Consider the following 14708-nt stretch of genomic DNA (forward strand, 5'->3'; position numbering starts at 1 on the left):
CACTTCCTTTCCTTCCTTTCCCCCTCCCTCCCTCTTCATTCTTCCCCATTGCTTCCTCCTTCAGACAGAGAGGGGCTGGCCCAAGGTAACCCAGCTGGTTTTGTGCCAAAGGCAGGACTAGAACTCACGCTCACCCAGGCTCTAGTGGGCACCTACACCAAAATGGCCTTTTATGTCTGAGGTTAGGGTACTACATAACCTGACCAATGTGGTTTGTGAAATAAAATGTGATCAATTAACTTAGTCTGATTGATCAGGTTGGACCAGTGATTAAGAAAGGTCCTTACCTTGGGTGGTGGTGAAACACCCAACCCAAAGTTGGCCGAACAAAGGCAGCTGGGAGACACCAAGAACAGCCTCCCATATTCCCCATCCTTTTATTAAGGAATTAAAGGTTGCCTTCTGGATCGGTAGGATTATCCATGCAGAGTTCTAGAGGGTGATAATACCAGTGCTTTCCCAATATTGTTGTAGTTGCAGAGATGGGGAGAACCAAGACCTTTAAAAAGGCACATCTTGAGTAGTTCTTGGGACATGATGGGGTTTATTTCTCCTACTCAGCCACTCCTCTGGTCTTCTTCTGAATGGGTGAGATGGGTTCCACCTAAATTCTGGGGTGAAAACAGGATCTCCCTTTCAGGAGGAGGATTCGTATGGAGAATTTCACTCAGCGCAGGAGAGTTTTGAAGCTCTTCAGCTGGAGAACATCATGGCGGAAAGCCCAAAAGAAGAATAAGCCTACACCTCTTTCTGGAGAATCCTTCTGTAGAACAATCTTTTAGGAGGCAAGGGGAGGCTGGAGCATAATTCAAAACGTCTCAAGAACGCTTGCCATCTCCTTGAATTGGTTGTGGAAATTCTGAAGGGGGAAAAAATGTGAGAGAAATAAAGTGGCTCAAAATCTCACTCTAGAGACACACACCTGGCCAACACACCTCTCATTTCTTTTCACGCCTGCTGCCTCTTTAGGCAGGCAGCCAAGGGCTGAGTTAACAGATCAAAAGATTCACAGAGTTGGAAGGGGCCTTGCAGGTCATCTAGTCCAACCCCCGGCCCAAGCAGGAGACCTTACACCTGCCTCACCTTAAACGCAATGTGCCACATTGCAAACCCCGCAACTGGTTTCAAGTCCCAGAGGTGCTTTTCAAAATGGTGTGGGAACATGAATGGATTTCCAGGAAAATAGAAATCAGGAGGGGGGAGGGGGAGAGAGAGAGAAATGCTTCAGTTTGAGATACAGGCATCACTCAAGTGATCTTGAGGACACATAAACTTCCAAGCGACTTCAATAAAAGGATGCAACTGACTAGCTGTCTGCAAGGAGCATAAATCCTTCCATTCCCCACCATCCAGTTGGAGCTGAAGAAGCTTCTTGCCTGAGAAGCGAAATGCCTTCAAAGAAAAAAACAAGGAAGTCCAGTTGCTCCCTGAGAAAGCCCCTTGGGACAGCCATAACCAGGATGACTGAGAATCTCCACAGACATTTAGCTATACAATTCGGTATGGATACCCTTCGAATGGTGTGGGAATAGGAATGGATTCCCAGAGGAATATATATATATATATATATATATATATATATATATATATATATATATATATATATATATATATATATATATATATATATATATATATATATATATATATATATATATATATATATATATATATATATATATATATATATATATATATATATATATATATATATATATTTTGCAGACTACAGGAACAATTAAGCACTACTCAGATGACCCTGAGGACACAGATAAACCTCCAAGTGTTTCAACAACCCTCTAAAACTGTGAAGAGCCTATGGCATGCATGCCACGTGGCACGCGGAGCCATATTCGCTGGCACGCCAGTCATCAGCTCCGGTGCGCATGTGTGTGCCAGCCAGCTGATTTTTGGACTTCCGGAGAGCCAGGGGGAGCCATTTTCACCCTCCCCAGGCTTCAGGAAAGGCTCCGGACGCTGAGGAGGGCAAAAATGGCCTCCCCCGTGCCCCCGAAAGCCGGAAACGGATTGTTTTTGAACTTCTGGTTGGCCCATTGGGGCCGTTTTTCGCCCTAACCAGCATCCAGAAGGCCCCAACAGGCCAACCGGAAGTTCGAAAATGATTCATTTCCGGCTTCCAGAAGGCCTCCAGGGGACTGAGGGGAAGCCGTTCTCCCTTCCCCAGGGCTTCAGGAAGGCCTCCAAAGCCTGGGGAAGGGTCGTGAATATATGCATAGGGGAGCAGGGGTGTGTGTGTCATCACACACATGCTCAGATGGGTGGGGAAAATTGAATTAATATGGGCGTGCATTTGTGCACAATTGTGGCACGCCATAAGCAGCCATCACTGCTCTAAAAGGATGCAAATGACCAGCTGTCTGCAAGGAATAAAAATCCTACCATCCCTCCTCACCCACCCAATCATGTCAGCGCTGAAGAAGCTTTTTGGATTTTAGAGTGGGAGGGGAAGTAGGGTAGAGGGGAATGATGGAGGGAAGATGGAAAGTTGGAGGGGGGCGAAAGAAAGGGTGTATGGAGGGTCGAAGAGGTATATTGGGTTTCTATTTTGGGGGGTATTGTTGACAAGAGGAATGGCTGTGTTTATTGTTTAATGTTATATGGCCCCGGTTATGCACAGTATATATGTGACTGTACGAAAATGAAGCTTTTTGGATGAGAAGCGAAATATCTTCAAAAAAAAAAAAACACCAAGGAAAGTCCGGTTGCCTCCTGAAAAATCACCTTTGGGACAAAACCAAAAGGCCAAGCCATTTCTTCCCTGCAGTGATGCCATTTTCCCGCGGGGAGGGAGGGAGAGAGGGTGGGGACAAAATTCAAAAGACCCGTTTTATGCTTCCAAATACAGCTCTCAAGGAGCGAGGTGGCTTGCATGGTTAGGATGCTGGGTTGGAATTTAATAACTGCGAGTTTGAGACCTGATTGCTGTCGTGAGGCGGGGTTGAGCTCCCGTCCTTCGCTCCAGCTGGGGACAAGAAATTAACCCCGAACTAACCCCAGTCAGAGCTGAAGAAGCTTCTTGGATGAGAAGTGAAACGTCTTTAAAAGAAAAATCCAGAAAGTCCAGTTGCCTCTTGAAAAAGCACCTTTGGGAACAACCGTGACCTTTATGACTGAGAATCTCCACAGACTTTCAACTTATGGAAGCCAATCCTGCTACAAAGCGTTCAACTATACCACTAGTGGGAGTCAAATGTTTTTACTACCGGTTCTGTGGGCGTGGCTTGATGGGTGTGGCGTGGCTTGGTGGGCGTGGCGTGGCTTGCTGAGTGTGGCAGGGGAAGGTTACTGCAAAATCCCCATTTCCTCCCGATTAGCTGGGATTTGGGAGACAGAGAATAGATGGGGGCGGGGCAGGTCAGAGGCGGTATTTACTGGTTCTCCAGAACTGGTCAGAACCTGCTGAATACACCACCTCTGAACTACACAACAGGAAAGGATTTTCCAAAAGTGTTAATACCACTTTATAATGCCTTGGGAACACTTGGAATATTGCATTCAGTTTTGGTCGCCACGATGTAGAAAAGATGTGGAGACTCTGGAAAGAGTGCAGAGAAGAGCAACAAAGAGGATTAGGGGACTGGAGGCTAAAATATATGAAGAACGGTTGCAGGAACTGGGTAGGTCTAGTTTAATGAAAAGAAGGACTAGGGGAGACATGATAGCAGTCTTCCAATATCTCAGGGGTTGCCACCAAGAAGAGGGAGTCACACTATTCTCCAGGGCACCTTAGAGCAGGACAAGAAGCAATGGATGGAAACTAATCAAGGAGAGAAGCAACTTAGAACTGAGGAGAACTTTCCTGAGAGTGAGAACAATTAATCAGTGGAACAGAAGTTGCCTCCAGAAGTTGTGAATGCCCCAACACTGGAAGTCTTTAAGAAGATGTTAGATAGCCATTTGTCTGGAACAGTATAGGGTTTCCTGCCTAGGTTGGACTAGAAGACCTCCATGGTCCTTTCCAACTCTGCTATTGTATTGTATTGTAAAAGAGCAGAGACCAGGAAGGACCGTTTACCAACCTGGAACTGAGCGATTGTCATTTCAAAGCTTTTGTGCGTGATGTTCCCCAAACTATCGGCAACTTTTAACGCCACCGTCACACAAGGCGATTTCAAGGATTTACAGCTGTCGGCACTCATGGCAATTCCCAGCTTCCACTGAAAATCAATCAGCTGCAACGGAAGAAAAGAACATGTGAGGTACAGGCGGCCCTCGACATACGACCACAATTCAGCCCAAAGTTTCTGTTGCTAAGCGAAACATCCGTTCAGTGAGTTTTGTTGCATGTTACAGCCTTTCGTGCCACAATGACTCGCCACAGTTAGTAACCCGGTTGTTAAGTGAATCTGGCTTCCTCCATTGATTTTGCTTGCCAGGTCGCATAAGCAGCAGTCATAAAATATGTAATAATAATAATAAATAAATCTCTCTCTATATATAAATGGTTGTCTGTTTGTATGTTCCAGGGTAACTCTGGAATGCTGCGAGCAATTTCAACTAAACTTGGTGCACAGATGACATACTCTCTGGAAACAAATACTGTGGGGGTAAGGCACCCCTAACACGCCTCGGTATGTCTGTGTGTGTCTGTGTGTGTGTGTTCCAGTATAACTCTGGAACGCCTGGGCTGCTGAAATGAAAAGGAATGAATTATATTTATAGTGTCAAATCACAGTACTTTCGACAGTGATAGTATATAGTGTGCATTTTGGATTCAGGTTCGTATGTGTGTCTGTCTGTCTGTGTGTTCCAGCATAACTCTGGAATGCCTGAGCCGCTGAAATGAAAAGGAATCAATTATATCTATAGTGAATTACTTTGACTTCACACTATAGATACAATTCATTCCTTTTCCTGTCTAATATAGGATTAGAATAAATAAATACCTGGGCAACGCCGGGTTTATCAGCTAGTAAATAAATAAATATGAACCAGTTGCCAAGTGCCTGAATTTTGATCCCACGATCATGAAGATGCTGCAAAGGTGGTAACTGGGAAAAACAATCATTAAGTCACATTTTTCAGCGCCACTTTAACTTTGGACGGTCACTAAGCGGAATGTTGTAACTCAAGGACTATCTGTACTTGAAGGTGAATCCCCATCAATGGAGGAGGGGGAGCGACCCACTCAGAGACTTTTATCCCTGGAGTCCTTATCCGAGGATTTAGTCCCTACACTATCAGACAAATTTAATTCCCAAGATTGTCGTTCTGGGGATGAAATTGGAAAATGATCTTTTCCACAGTGGCGTGTGCTAATTTTTAATATCTGACGGGCTCAATTTCAGAAAAGGTGGAGATTTTGTAAAAAAATATGATTTATTTTTGAAATATGATTTATACAAGTCTAGATTCCCAAACAGGACTCAGTGAAAAGCCTCAAGATCTCTAGGCCCAGCTGAAGCTGTTCCTCTAGGAAGGCAGGAGGGTCAGGGATTATGGGCAAAGTCCTTGGTTTACGGCTGCAACTGAACCCCAAATTTCTGTTGCTAAGTGAGACATTTGCTAAGTGGATTCTTCCCCCGTTTTACGTGCCGCCGCTGTCAGAGTGAATCACTGCAGTTGTTGGGTTAGGGACACGGTTGTTAAGTGAATCTGGCTTCCCCATTGACTTTGCTCATCAGGTGGTCGCAAAAAGGGATCAGACATGACCCCGGGACACTGTAACCGTCATAAATATGAATCAGTTGTCAAGAGTCTGAATTTTGATTACGTGACTGTAGGGATGCAGCTAGAAAGGTTCAGTGTGGAAAGACGGTCATAAGTTACTTTTTTTCAGTGCTGCTGTAACTTTGAGCAGTCACTAAAGGAATTGTAAGTCAAGGACTAACTGTAGTGTTGGAACAAGACTGGGAAGGCACCTTCCACCGTGGAAGGGTTGTGACCCGCCAGCAGAGCTGGCAGCAGATTTGAACAGTCAGGAGGTTGGGGAGAAACATGGGCCAGTCCTGGAGGCTGATGAGGGCTCTGTGTCGGAGGCAGAGAGCGGGTCAGAGCCATATGCCAGTTATCAGCTGCCTTCAGAATCAGACATCAGTAAGGCAGACAAACAGCTGGAGCCTGTTCCCAGTGTGCGCATGCACAGAGTTGCCAGACAAAGGGAACAGCTAAGTAACAAGAGTCGAGTTGGGAGTAAGGCCACAGGTGGTCGATGAATGGCTCCTCCCAGAGGAAATAAAACAGGAGCAAAAGGCGGAGTGGAGTTTGCAGGAGACAATTAGTTTGCTTAATTGCTTTGTGACTTTCCCAGACTCCTTGCCAAGTTTTGCAGATATTGGCCTGGCAGCCCTCCAAGCCAGATAAGGTCTGTGACTGTAAATCCTCCCCTGAAAGACTTCACTGGATGTCAATGAGCAGAATTCATAGTAAATTAATAAAAGGGTTTTTTGTCAGGACAAGGAGTTTGCTGCATGCTCTTGGGAAGCCTTGGTGAGAACAGGAAGACACCTGGGAAGCCAAATGGGGCACTTGTTGGTGGATAAAACCTAAGGACATTTGCACAGGAAGGAGACTGATCTAATACGTAGCATTTTTAAACTTCCTGTCTTCCTTACCTGTCCGGCTGCTGCCATAGGTTTTACATCCTCCAATACCGTCAGAAATTCTCTTTTCTCCTTCCACACCTGTTGGATGACCTGGGCAGATTGTTGTGGCAGAAAACCAAACCTTTTGCCTACGTCGGCGGAAAATTCTTCGGAGGTGAGTTTATTTTTCGCTGCTGTGCTGTAAGACAATCCCGCCACCCCCAAAATCAAGACAAATCAAATTGGATTCTTAAATATTAATTATTTCAGCAATTTGTATCAATCTTCTCTCTCCCCCCCCTCCTGGGGGATGTCTACCTTCCCCCGCTCCCCCAAGGGTCCAATGGCCCAAAGTAAAGGGCAGGGAGACCTGGCTGGCAAAGAGAAGGGAGGGAGGAGACTTACCCAAAAAGCCAGGACAGAATCCGGAGCACCTGGGACAGGTCGGCTGGGGATATTTCCACGCCGGCCGTGCGGCATCTCTAGGAGAAACAAGCAGCGGTGGGGCCGATCCTTCGATAGCCCACCCACCCATTTACCCGCTCACCCACTCTGCCCCTAGCCGACCCCCTCACCTGACACATCTGGGGGGCATCGAAAGAGACCTTTCCGGATTGCAACTGCTGCACGGCTTGCTCGCACTATGGAAAGAAGACAGATGGAGACCCTTCTCCCTCCTCTCCTGCAAACCCCGAGAAGAGGGTGGCAGTGGGGGGTCCAGGAACCCTAGAGGAAGCTCCAAACCCTCTCCCACCCAGATTGTGCCTACCATCCCCATTTATTCGTACCCCCATTTCATTCATACTCACGTTTAGTCTTATACCTATTATCTTATAAACCAGAGGTCTCCCAAACTTGGCACCTTTAAGACTTGTGGACTTCAACTCCCAGAATTCTCCAGCAGCATAGAAGAAATCTGGGAGATGAAGTCCACAAGACTTAAAGGTGCCAGGTTTGGGAGACCTCTGTTGTAAACGATTGACAAATCAAATGAAATCAAATCAATAAACAAACAAACAGACAAATATACAAATAGACAGACAGACAGACAGACAGACAGACAGATAGATAAAGTAGGTAAGTAGGTAGGTAGGTAGGTAGGTAGGTAGGTATGTAGGTAGGTAGATGACAGATAGATAGATAGATAGATAGATAGATAGATAGATAGATAGATAGATAGACAGACAGACAGACAGACAGACAGACAAAGTAGGTAGGTAGGTAGGTAGATAGACAGACAGACAGACAAAGTAGGTAGGTAGGTAGGTAGATAAAGTAGGTAGGTAGGTAGGTAGGTAGGCAGGCAGGCAGGCAGGCAGACAAACAGACAGACGATAGATAAGGGGGGAAGGGGGAGGGAAAAGCAGACCCCTGCCCTCTAGGGTCCGGGATCCGCAAGGACGGGGAAGGGGGCTCACCAGCTCTGCCAGCAGGTCCTGCGGGAGGGTCCCCACCCGGGCAGGGAACCAGGCTCCCGCCGCCTCTCCCGGCGTTACGGGCTGCATAGCGGAAGCCGCGCAGCGCTGCCAATTCCAGCCGACCGGGAGGGGCGGGGCTCGACGCTCTGCCCTTCCCATTAGCCCCGCCTCCGCAAGGTTCGGACGAGTCCACGCGTCCGGAGACGGGGGTGTGTGACGCCGTCCTCCCCGACCACTCCGAGGCTTTGGTACGGCTGGGGGCGGAGCGAGATCGAAGGGGAAAGAGCCGGTCTGCCATGGAGGTTCCGCGCTGGCTGCCGCTGGAGGCGAACCCCGAGGTGGGTGGGCGGGTGGCTTACGGAGGGGCGCCTGGGTGGAGGGGTGGGAGGGAAGGGACGGGGGGGGCGCGTGGGTGAGTGGAAGTGGCGCGTGGGTCAGTGGGTCCGAAGGAGGGACAGAAGGGGCGCGTGGATGGGTAAGTTGAGAGGGACGGAGGGGTTGGGTGGGTGGGAAGGAACAGAGGGGCCCTTGTGGGTGGGGGGGAGGAACGAAGGGGGCGCGTGGGCAGGTGGGCGGGAGGGACGGGGCTTCGTGGGCGAGTGGGTGGGAAGAAGGGACAGAGGTGACGCATGGGTGGGTGGAAGTGAAGGGGCGAAGGGGGTGAGTGGGTGCGAAGGAGGGGGCAGGTGGGTGGGTAGGAAGGAGGGGCAGAGGGCGCGTGGGTGGGTGGCTGGAAGTGAAAGGACGAAGGGGGTAAGTGGGTGCGAAGGAGGGACGAAGGGGGCGCGGGGTAGGTGGGCGGGAGGGACGGGTGGAGGTGCGTGGGTGGGGGGGAGTGAAAGAAGGGACGGAGGGAGCTTGGTGGGTGAGTGGGTAGGAAGGAGGGACAGAGGGGGCGTGTGAATGGGTAAGTTGGGGGGACGGAGGGGTTGGTTGGGTGGGAAGGGACGGAGGGGCGGGCCCTTGTGGGTGGGTGGGGGGAGGAAGGGAAGGGACGAAGGGGGAGAGTGGATGAGTGGGTGCGAAGGAGGGGACGCGTGGGTAGGTGGGCGGGGGGGACGGGGCTTCGTGGGCGAGTGGGTGGGAAGAAGGGACAGGTGACGCATGGGTGGGTGGAAGTGAAAGGACGAAGGGGGTGAGTGGGTGCGAAGGAGGGGGCGGGTGCGTGGGTAGGAAGGAGGGGCAGAGGGCGCGTGGGTGGGTGGGTGGGTGGCTGGAAGTGAAAGGACGAAGGGGGTAAGTGGGTGCGAAGGAGGGACGAAGGGGGCGCGGGGTAGGTGGGCGGGAGGGACGGGTGGAGGTGCGTGGGTGGGGGGGAGTGAAAGAAGGGACGGAGGGAGCTTGGTGGGTGAGTGGGTAGGAAGGAGGGACAGAGGGGGCGTGTGAATGGGTAAGTTGGGGGGACGGAGGGGTTGGTTGGGTGGGAAGGGACGGAGGGGCGGGCCCTTGTGGGTGGGTGGGGGGAGGAAGGGAAGGGACGAAGGGGGAGAGTGGATGAGTGGGTGCGAAGGAGGGGACGCGTGGGTAGGTGGGCGGGGGGGACGGGGCTTCGTGGGCGAGTGGGTGGGAAGAAGGGACAGGTGACGCATGGGTGGGTGGAAGTGAAAGGACGAAGGGGGTGAGTGGGTGCGAAGGAGGGGGCGGGTGCGTGGGTAGGAAGGAGGGGCAGAGGGCGCGTGGGTGGGTGGGTGGGTGGCTGGAAGTGAAAGGACGAAGGGGGTAAGTGGGTGCGAAGGAGGGACGAAGGGGGCGCGGGGTAGGAGGGACGGAGGGAGGTGCGTGGGTGGGAGGGAGGGAGTGAAAGAAGGGACGGAGGGGGCTTAGTGGGTGAATGGGTAGGAAGGAGGGACGGGGGGGCGTGTGAATGGGTAAGTTGGGGGGACGAAGGGGGTGAGTGGATGGGTGGGAGGAAGGGAAAGGGGCTCGTGGGTGGGTGGGAGGGAGGAAGGGACGGAGGAGACGGAGGAGGCCCGTGGGTGAGTGGGTAGGAAGGCGGGATGGAGGGGAATCATAGGTGGGTGGGGGCGTGGGTTGGAGGGGCAGAGTGGGAGGAAGGGACAGAGGGGGCATGTGGGTGGGTAGGAGAGAGGGACGGTCCCGCGTGTCCGCTCCCAAAGTGACCCTCTTTCCCCCCCCCTCTTTCTGTCTTGCAGGTAACGAACCAGGTGAGCTGCTCCTCCGTTTCTTGAGGGTCCGCATCCCCCCCTCAGATCGGGGGTTTCTGGGTTGGGGGGGGCGAGGAAGAGGAGGGCGGCGTGGGCAGAGGATGAGGAGGCGGTGGGCGATCGGCCCCATCTGCCCGTCCGTCTGTCTGTCTCCCGGCAGTTCCTCCGGCAATTGGGCATCTACCCCAGCTGGCAGTTCGTGGACGTCTATGGGGCCGACGCAGAGCTGCTGGGCTTGGTGCCCCGGCCCGTCTGCGCCCTGATGCTGCTCTTCCCGGTCACCGAGAAGGTAGGTGGAACAGGGGGGGGGGCTCTTCCCCCACCCCATTCCTGAGGATGGGGCTCCCGCTTCGAAAGAAGATCTCAATAGCAGGAAGTCCTCAACTTAAGAGACCAACTTAAGAGGTTGCTAAGGGAGAATTCTCCTTTAATGTTGCCCCATTTTGCGACTTTTCTTGCACACGGTCGTTAAAGTGAATCGCTATAATTGTGAAATGAGCCACCAGGTTATGAAGGGAACCTGGTTTCTCCGTTGACTTTTGCTTGTCAGACGGTCGCAAAAGGGGAATCACGCGACCCAGCGACCGTCATAAATGTGAGGCAGTGTCCAAGCATCTGAATGCGAATCACGTGACCATGCTTCAATGGTCATAAGTCTGAATAATGGTCGTAAGTCACTTTTTCCCCCCAGTGCTGCTGTAACTTTGAATGGCCACTATCTGAACTGTTGTACAGTTGAACTGTACCTGTACAGTACAGTGAGAATAAAGCTGGAAGGGGGCCTTGGAGGTCTTCTAGTCCAACCCCCTGCTCAAGCAGGAGTCCCCAAGGGTTTCTTCCATTTGGGGGTGCCAAAGGGTCCCCTATCATCCCATCCATTCCGTACAGCCAGCCGCACACCCAGCTGAGGATTCCCCTCCAGCTTCAGAGCTGGTGAGCATTCTGGGAATTGTAGTCCGGCTGCCTCTGGAGGGTGAAGAAGTCCGCAGGAGGAGTAGTACCAGATAGTCCTCGACTTACAATTATTCACTTAGTGACCGTTGGAAGTTACAATGGCACTGCAGAAAGGGACTTACGACCATTTTTCATGCTTAACGACCGTTGCAGCATCCCCATGGTCATTTTGATCAAAATTTAGAAGCTTGCCAACTGATACATACTTATGATGGTCCCAGTGATCACCTTTTGCGACCTTCTGGCAAGCATAGTCAATGGGGTAGCCAGATTCACTTCTGTTACAAGTGATTCACTTAATGGTAGCAAGAAAGGTCATAAAATGAGACAGAAGTCACTTCATAATGAACTGCCTCGTTTTGCAACATAAATTTTGGGCTCAGTGGCAATCGTAGGTCAAGAGTTACCTGTATTTGGATTCTGACGTTTTCTTGTCTGCGGGAAGCCATGCATGTTAAAAAAAAGGGGCGTTTCCCCCTTGTAAATGTTCTCCCTTTGAAGCCTTTTTAGCATCTTCAAAGTGATAGCATGTTCACGTGGGGCCCTGAGGACATTCATCCTCTGCGGTCCCCTCAAATGTTCTGAGTAATGGGCAGAAGAGTGGCTTTAAAGACTGCTAAGCAAAAAAGGGAAGTGGTGGCTCAGCGGCTAAGACGCTGAGCTTATCGATCAGAAAGGTTGGCAGTTCGAATCCCTAGCACCACGTAATGGAGTGAGCTCCTGTTACTTGTCCCAGCTTCTGCCAACCTAGCAGTTCGAAAGCATGTAAAAATGCAAGTAGAAAAATAGGGATCACCTTTGGTGGGAAGGTAACAGCGTTCCATGCGCCTTCGGCGTTTAGTCATGCCGGCCACATGACCATGGAGACGTCTTCAGACAGCGCTGACTCTTCGGCTATGAGACGGAGATGAGCACCGCCCCATAGAGTCGGGAACGACTAGCACATTTGTGCAAGGGGAACCTTTACTTTTACCTTTTTAAGCAGAGAGAAAGGCAAATTTTTAAGTGGTCCACAGCCTTTCAGCATGTGGCTCTCCATAGAAACTGAATTGTTAAAGATGGCCTTTTTCTAGTGTTCTGGAAAGCAAGATGGTTTTTTTCCCCTAGCAAGATGGCACATCACAAGGAAAGTGGGAGAAATGCGCATTTGGTGGGCATTTTGGGTGCAAACCAAGGGAGGGCATTGCAAACCCTGCAGAACCTTCTAGTTGATGAATAAAAAAAAAACCCTTCCTTTTTATGACCCCTGTAATCCTTTAATTTGGGGTCGACTGGATGAAACTGAGCGTTTGCTGGCCGGATGCCCTTCCTGACGCCTGCCCGGAGTTGGCAGCAATATTTTTTTTCTTTGCGCTCTAGAAGAAAAATATCTGCCGCTACCTAGGATTAAACTCTCAACTTTCCAAGGGGGGAGGCAAGCAAGTCTTCACCACCAGGCCACCAACGTTCTAGTTGATAAATGACTTAGAACAAACTTTATTCCCAGAGTCTGAATCAGAGGTGGGTTCCTACCAGTTCGCACCTATTCAGTAGAACTGGTTCGTCAAATTTACCGAACCGGTTAGAAGAGGTTCCACCAGTGGACCCGGAAAGCAGGACACACCTATAGAAAAGGTTCCAAAAATTTTTGAAACCCACCACTGGCCTTGGATATGATTATTCTACACTATCATGCTCCTATTTATAAAACTCAGTGCCTCTGTGAAAGGTAAGGATGACTACTGCGTTTGTGGTGCAATCAGAACATTGCATGTGTTGAAGTTGTTTTAACGCAAACCAAAGATGCCTTTTAAAAAACAAGTTTACATCATATTCTTATGCATGCCAGTGCTGTGTGTGAGGTAATTAAAGTGGTTCTGACAAGTGTCGTCGGCATCTTCATATCCGGTCACATGGGCGGCAAGCCACTCCCACAAAGGAGGCCACACCCACAGAGTAGGTTGGAACAATTTTTGAAACCCACCACTGGTCTGAATGTTTTTTTCTTTCTTTCTTTGATGAGTGCTGTTTATTTTGTAAAAATGGATGCTTTGAAAAGGGGAATGTGAAAAAAAATCTCTTCCCTTACTCGCTTCCTAGTATGAAAAATTCCGGATGAAAGAGGAAGAGACAATCAAAGCCAAAGGCCAAGAAGTCACATCCGGCGTCTATTTTATGAAGCAGACCATTAGCAACGCCTGTGGAACCATCGGCCTCATTCACGCCATTGCGAACAACAGGGATAAAATCGACTTTGGTAAACCTTTTGGGCTCTCCCAGCGGTTGGGAAGATCGGTGGCAACTTTTTATCTACCCACAGAGAAATATTTACAGGGCACAGGTAGTCCTCGACTTACAACGGTTCATTTAGTGACCATTCAAAGGGACGACAGCCCTGGAAAAAAAGTGACTTGTTTGAGCGTTTTTCACACTGAGGACCATAGCAGCGTACCCATAGTCATGGGTTCAAAATTCTGATGCTTGGCAATTGTCTCATGCTTATGACAGTTTCAGTGTCCCCGGGCGGGGGGGGGGATTGTGTTTCCAACCTTTTGCAACCTTCTGATAAGTCGATGTGTTCCAAGTAATAGACCTATAGCAAACAAAACTCTGAAGCAGGTGGATTCTTCAAAGAATAGCTTTATTGGATATATTATATTGGCACAGATCTGGTGAAAACCGACTCCGAAGTTTCCCACGGTTTTTAACCTAATTAAGAGTAAATGTTTTCCCTCAACCCCAAACAGTCAGTCACATGGTCCAATCAAGGCACTGTCTGGTTGCCTGGTGACATCACTCCTCCTTCCTCTGCCCAGGTGTGAGAATGTCCTTGGTTCCCAAGAGAAAGTGTTTTGTTTTGGCTATAAAACCCCAGCTGTCTCTAATCGCCCCTCCCAATCCCTCAGCTCCAGTGTGGCGACACTGAAGCTCCAAGATGGCTTCCATCAGCTCAGCTTCAGGAGGAGAGCCTTCTCTGTGGCTGCTCCGACTCTCTGGAACCAGCTCCCCCCTGAAATCCGGACCATACCCACTCTCATGGCCTTCAGGAAAACTGTAAAACCTTGGCTGTTCCAGCAGGCCTGGGGCTGTTGACCTCATTGTTGAGGTCCAGCCCCGACTAGAATGAATGTATGAGGGTGTTTGTTGTTTTTAAATTGTTTTCTTTATCGTTATGTGTTTTCTTACATTTTTTTGTAAGCCACACGTAGTCCTTCAGGATTGGGCGGCATATAAATATATTTAATAAATAATAAATAAATAAATTGACAGTTTCACTTAACAACAACTGTGTTATTAAATTAACAACTGCAATGAGTTACAAATATGACAAGAAAAGTTGAGGCAAAACTCACTTGACAAATGTCTCCCTTGACGAGAGATTTCGGGGTCAATTGTGGTCGTAACTCGAGGACTACCTGTGGTAGCCAAAACACACTATGTTAACCATTTTAATGATGATGATGATGATGATATCCGTTTAGTTGAGGCCTAGTCTTGGGGATTCTACAGGCCAAGGGCTGTCCACATCTTCCAATCTTGTACTACTTCAGTGGTTCCCAAACTTGGCAACTTTAAGACTTGTGGACTTCAACTCCCAGAATTCTCCAGCTGGCTGGAGAATTCTGGGAGTTGAAGTCCACAAGTCT

At 49.6% G+C, this 14708-nt stretch overlaps 2 protein-coding genes across 3 annotated transcripts in view; one reads left to right on the plus strand and one right to left on the minus strand.

The window, feature by feature from the left end:
* Positions 1-363: 363 nt before the first annotated feature.
* On the minus strand, positions 364-8095 carry COMMD6 (COMM domain containing 6). 2 transcript variants are annotated; one of them, XM_087726313.1, is made up of 6 exons: positions 7964-8095; positions 7121-7186; positions 6951-7027; positions 6576-6744; positions 4041-4193; positions 364-859 (listed from the first exon to the last, which is right to left on the minus strand). In XM_087726313.1, the coding sequence occupies exons 1-6, from the start codon at positions 8048-8050 to the stop codon at positions 809-811; spliced, it is 603 nt and encodes a 200-aa protein (XP_087582439.1). In that variant the 5' UTR covers positions 8051-8095; the 3' UTR covers positions 364-808. The 2 variants fall into 2 exon arrangements, with proteins under 2 accessions (XP_087582439.1, XP_087582440.1); XM_087726314.1 differs by lacking the exons at positions 364-859; positions 4041-4193 and adding an exon at positions 4767-5012.
* A 118-nt stretch (positions 8096-8213) lies between these two features.
* The window catches only part of UCHL3 (ubiquitin C-terminal hydrolase L3), a 29496-nt gene continuing 23001 nt past the window's right edge, over positions 8214-14708 (plus strand). Inside the window, exons 1-4 of the mRNA XM_087726235.1 lie at positions 8214-8301; positions 10117-10128; positions 10289-10417; positions 13162-13318. Of these exons, the coding sequence (XP_087582361.1) occupies positions 8260-8301; positions 10117-10128; positions 10289-10417; positions 13162-13318 (340 nt within the window). The 5' untranslated portion in view covers positions 8214-8259. The remainder of the gene's footprint in view (positions 8302-10116; positions 10129-10288; positions 10418-13161; positions 13319-14708) is intronic.

This window comes from Thamnophis sirtalis, unplaced genomic scaffold (assembly GCF_051295495.1).
Source record: "Thamnophis sirtalis isolate CommonGarterSnake01/CBP01778 unplaced genomic scaffold, rThaSir2_p1.2 scaffold_12, whole genome shotgun sequence".
In the NCBI taxonomy this organism is placed as follows: Eukaryota; Metazoa; Chordata; class Lepidosauria; order Squamata; family Natricidae; genus Thamnophis; species Thamnophis sirtalis.

Excerpts from the sequence above, each read along its gene's own strand:
- COMMD6 (XM_087726313.1), bottom strand. The coding sequence starts at position 8,050 with ATGCAGCCCGTAACGCCGGGAGAGGCGGCGGGAGCCTGGTTCCCTGCC. Across the intron at positions 4,194-6,575 it reads CTATGGCAGCAGCCGGACAG|CTGATTGATTTTCAGTGGAA; the intron begins GTAAGGAAGACA and ends CTTCCGTTGCAG. Across the intron at positions 860-4,040 it reads TGACAATCGCTCAGTTCCAG|AATTTCCACAACCAATTCAA; the intron begins GTTGGTAAACGG and ends TTCCCCCTTCAG.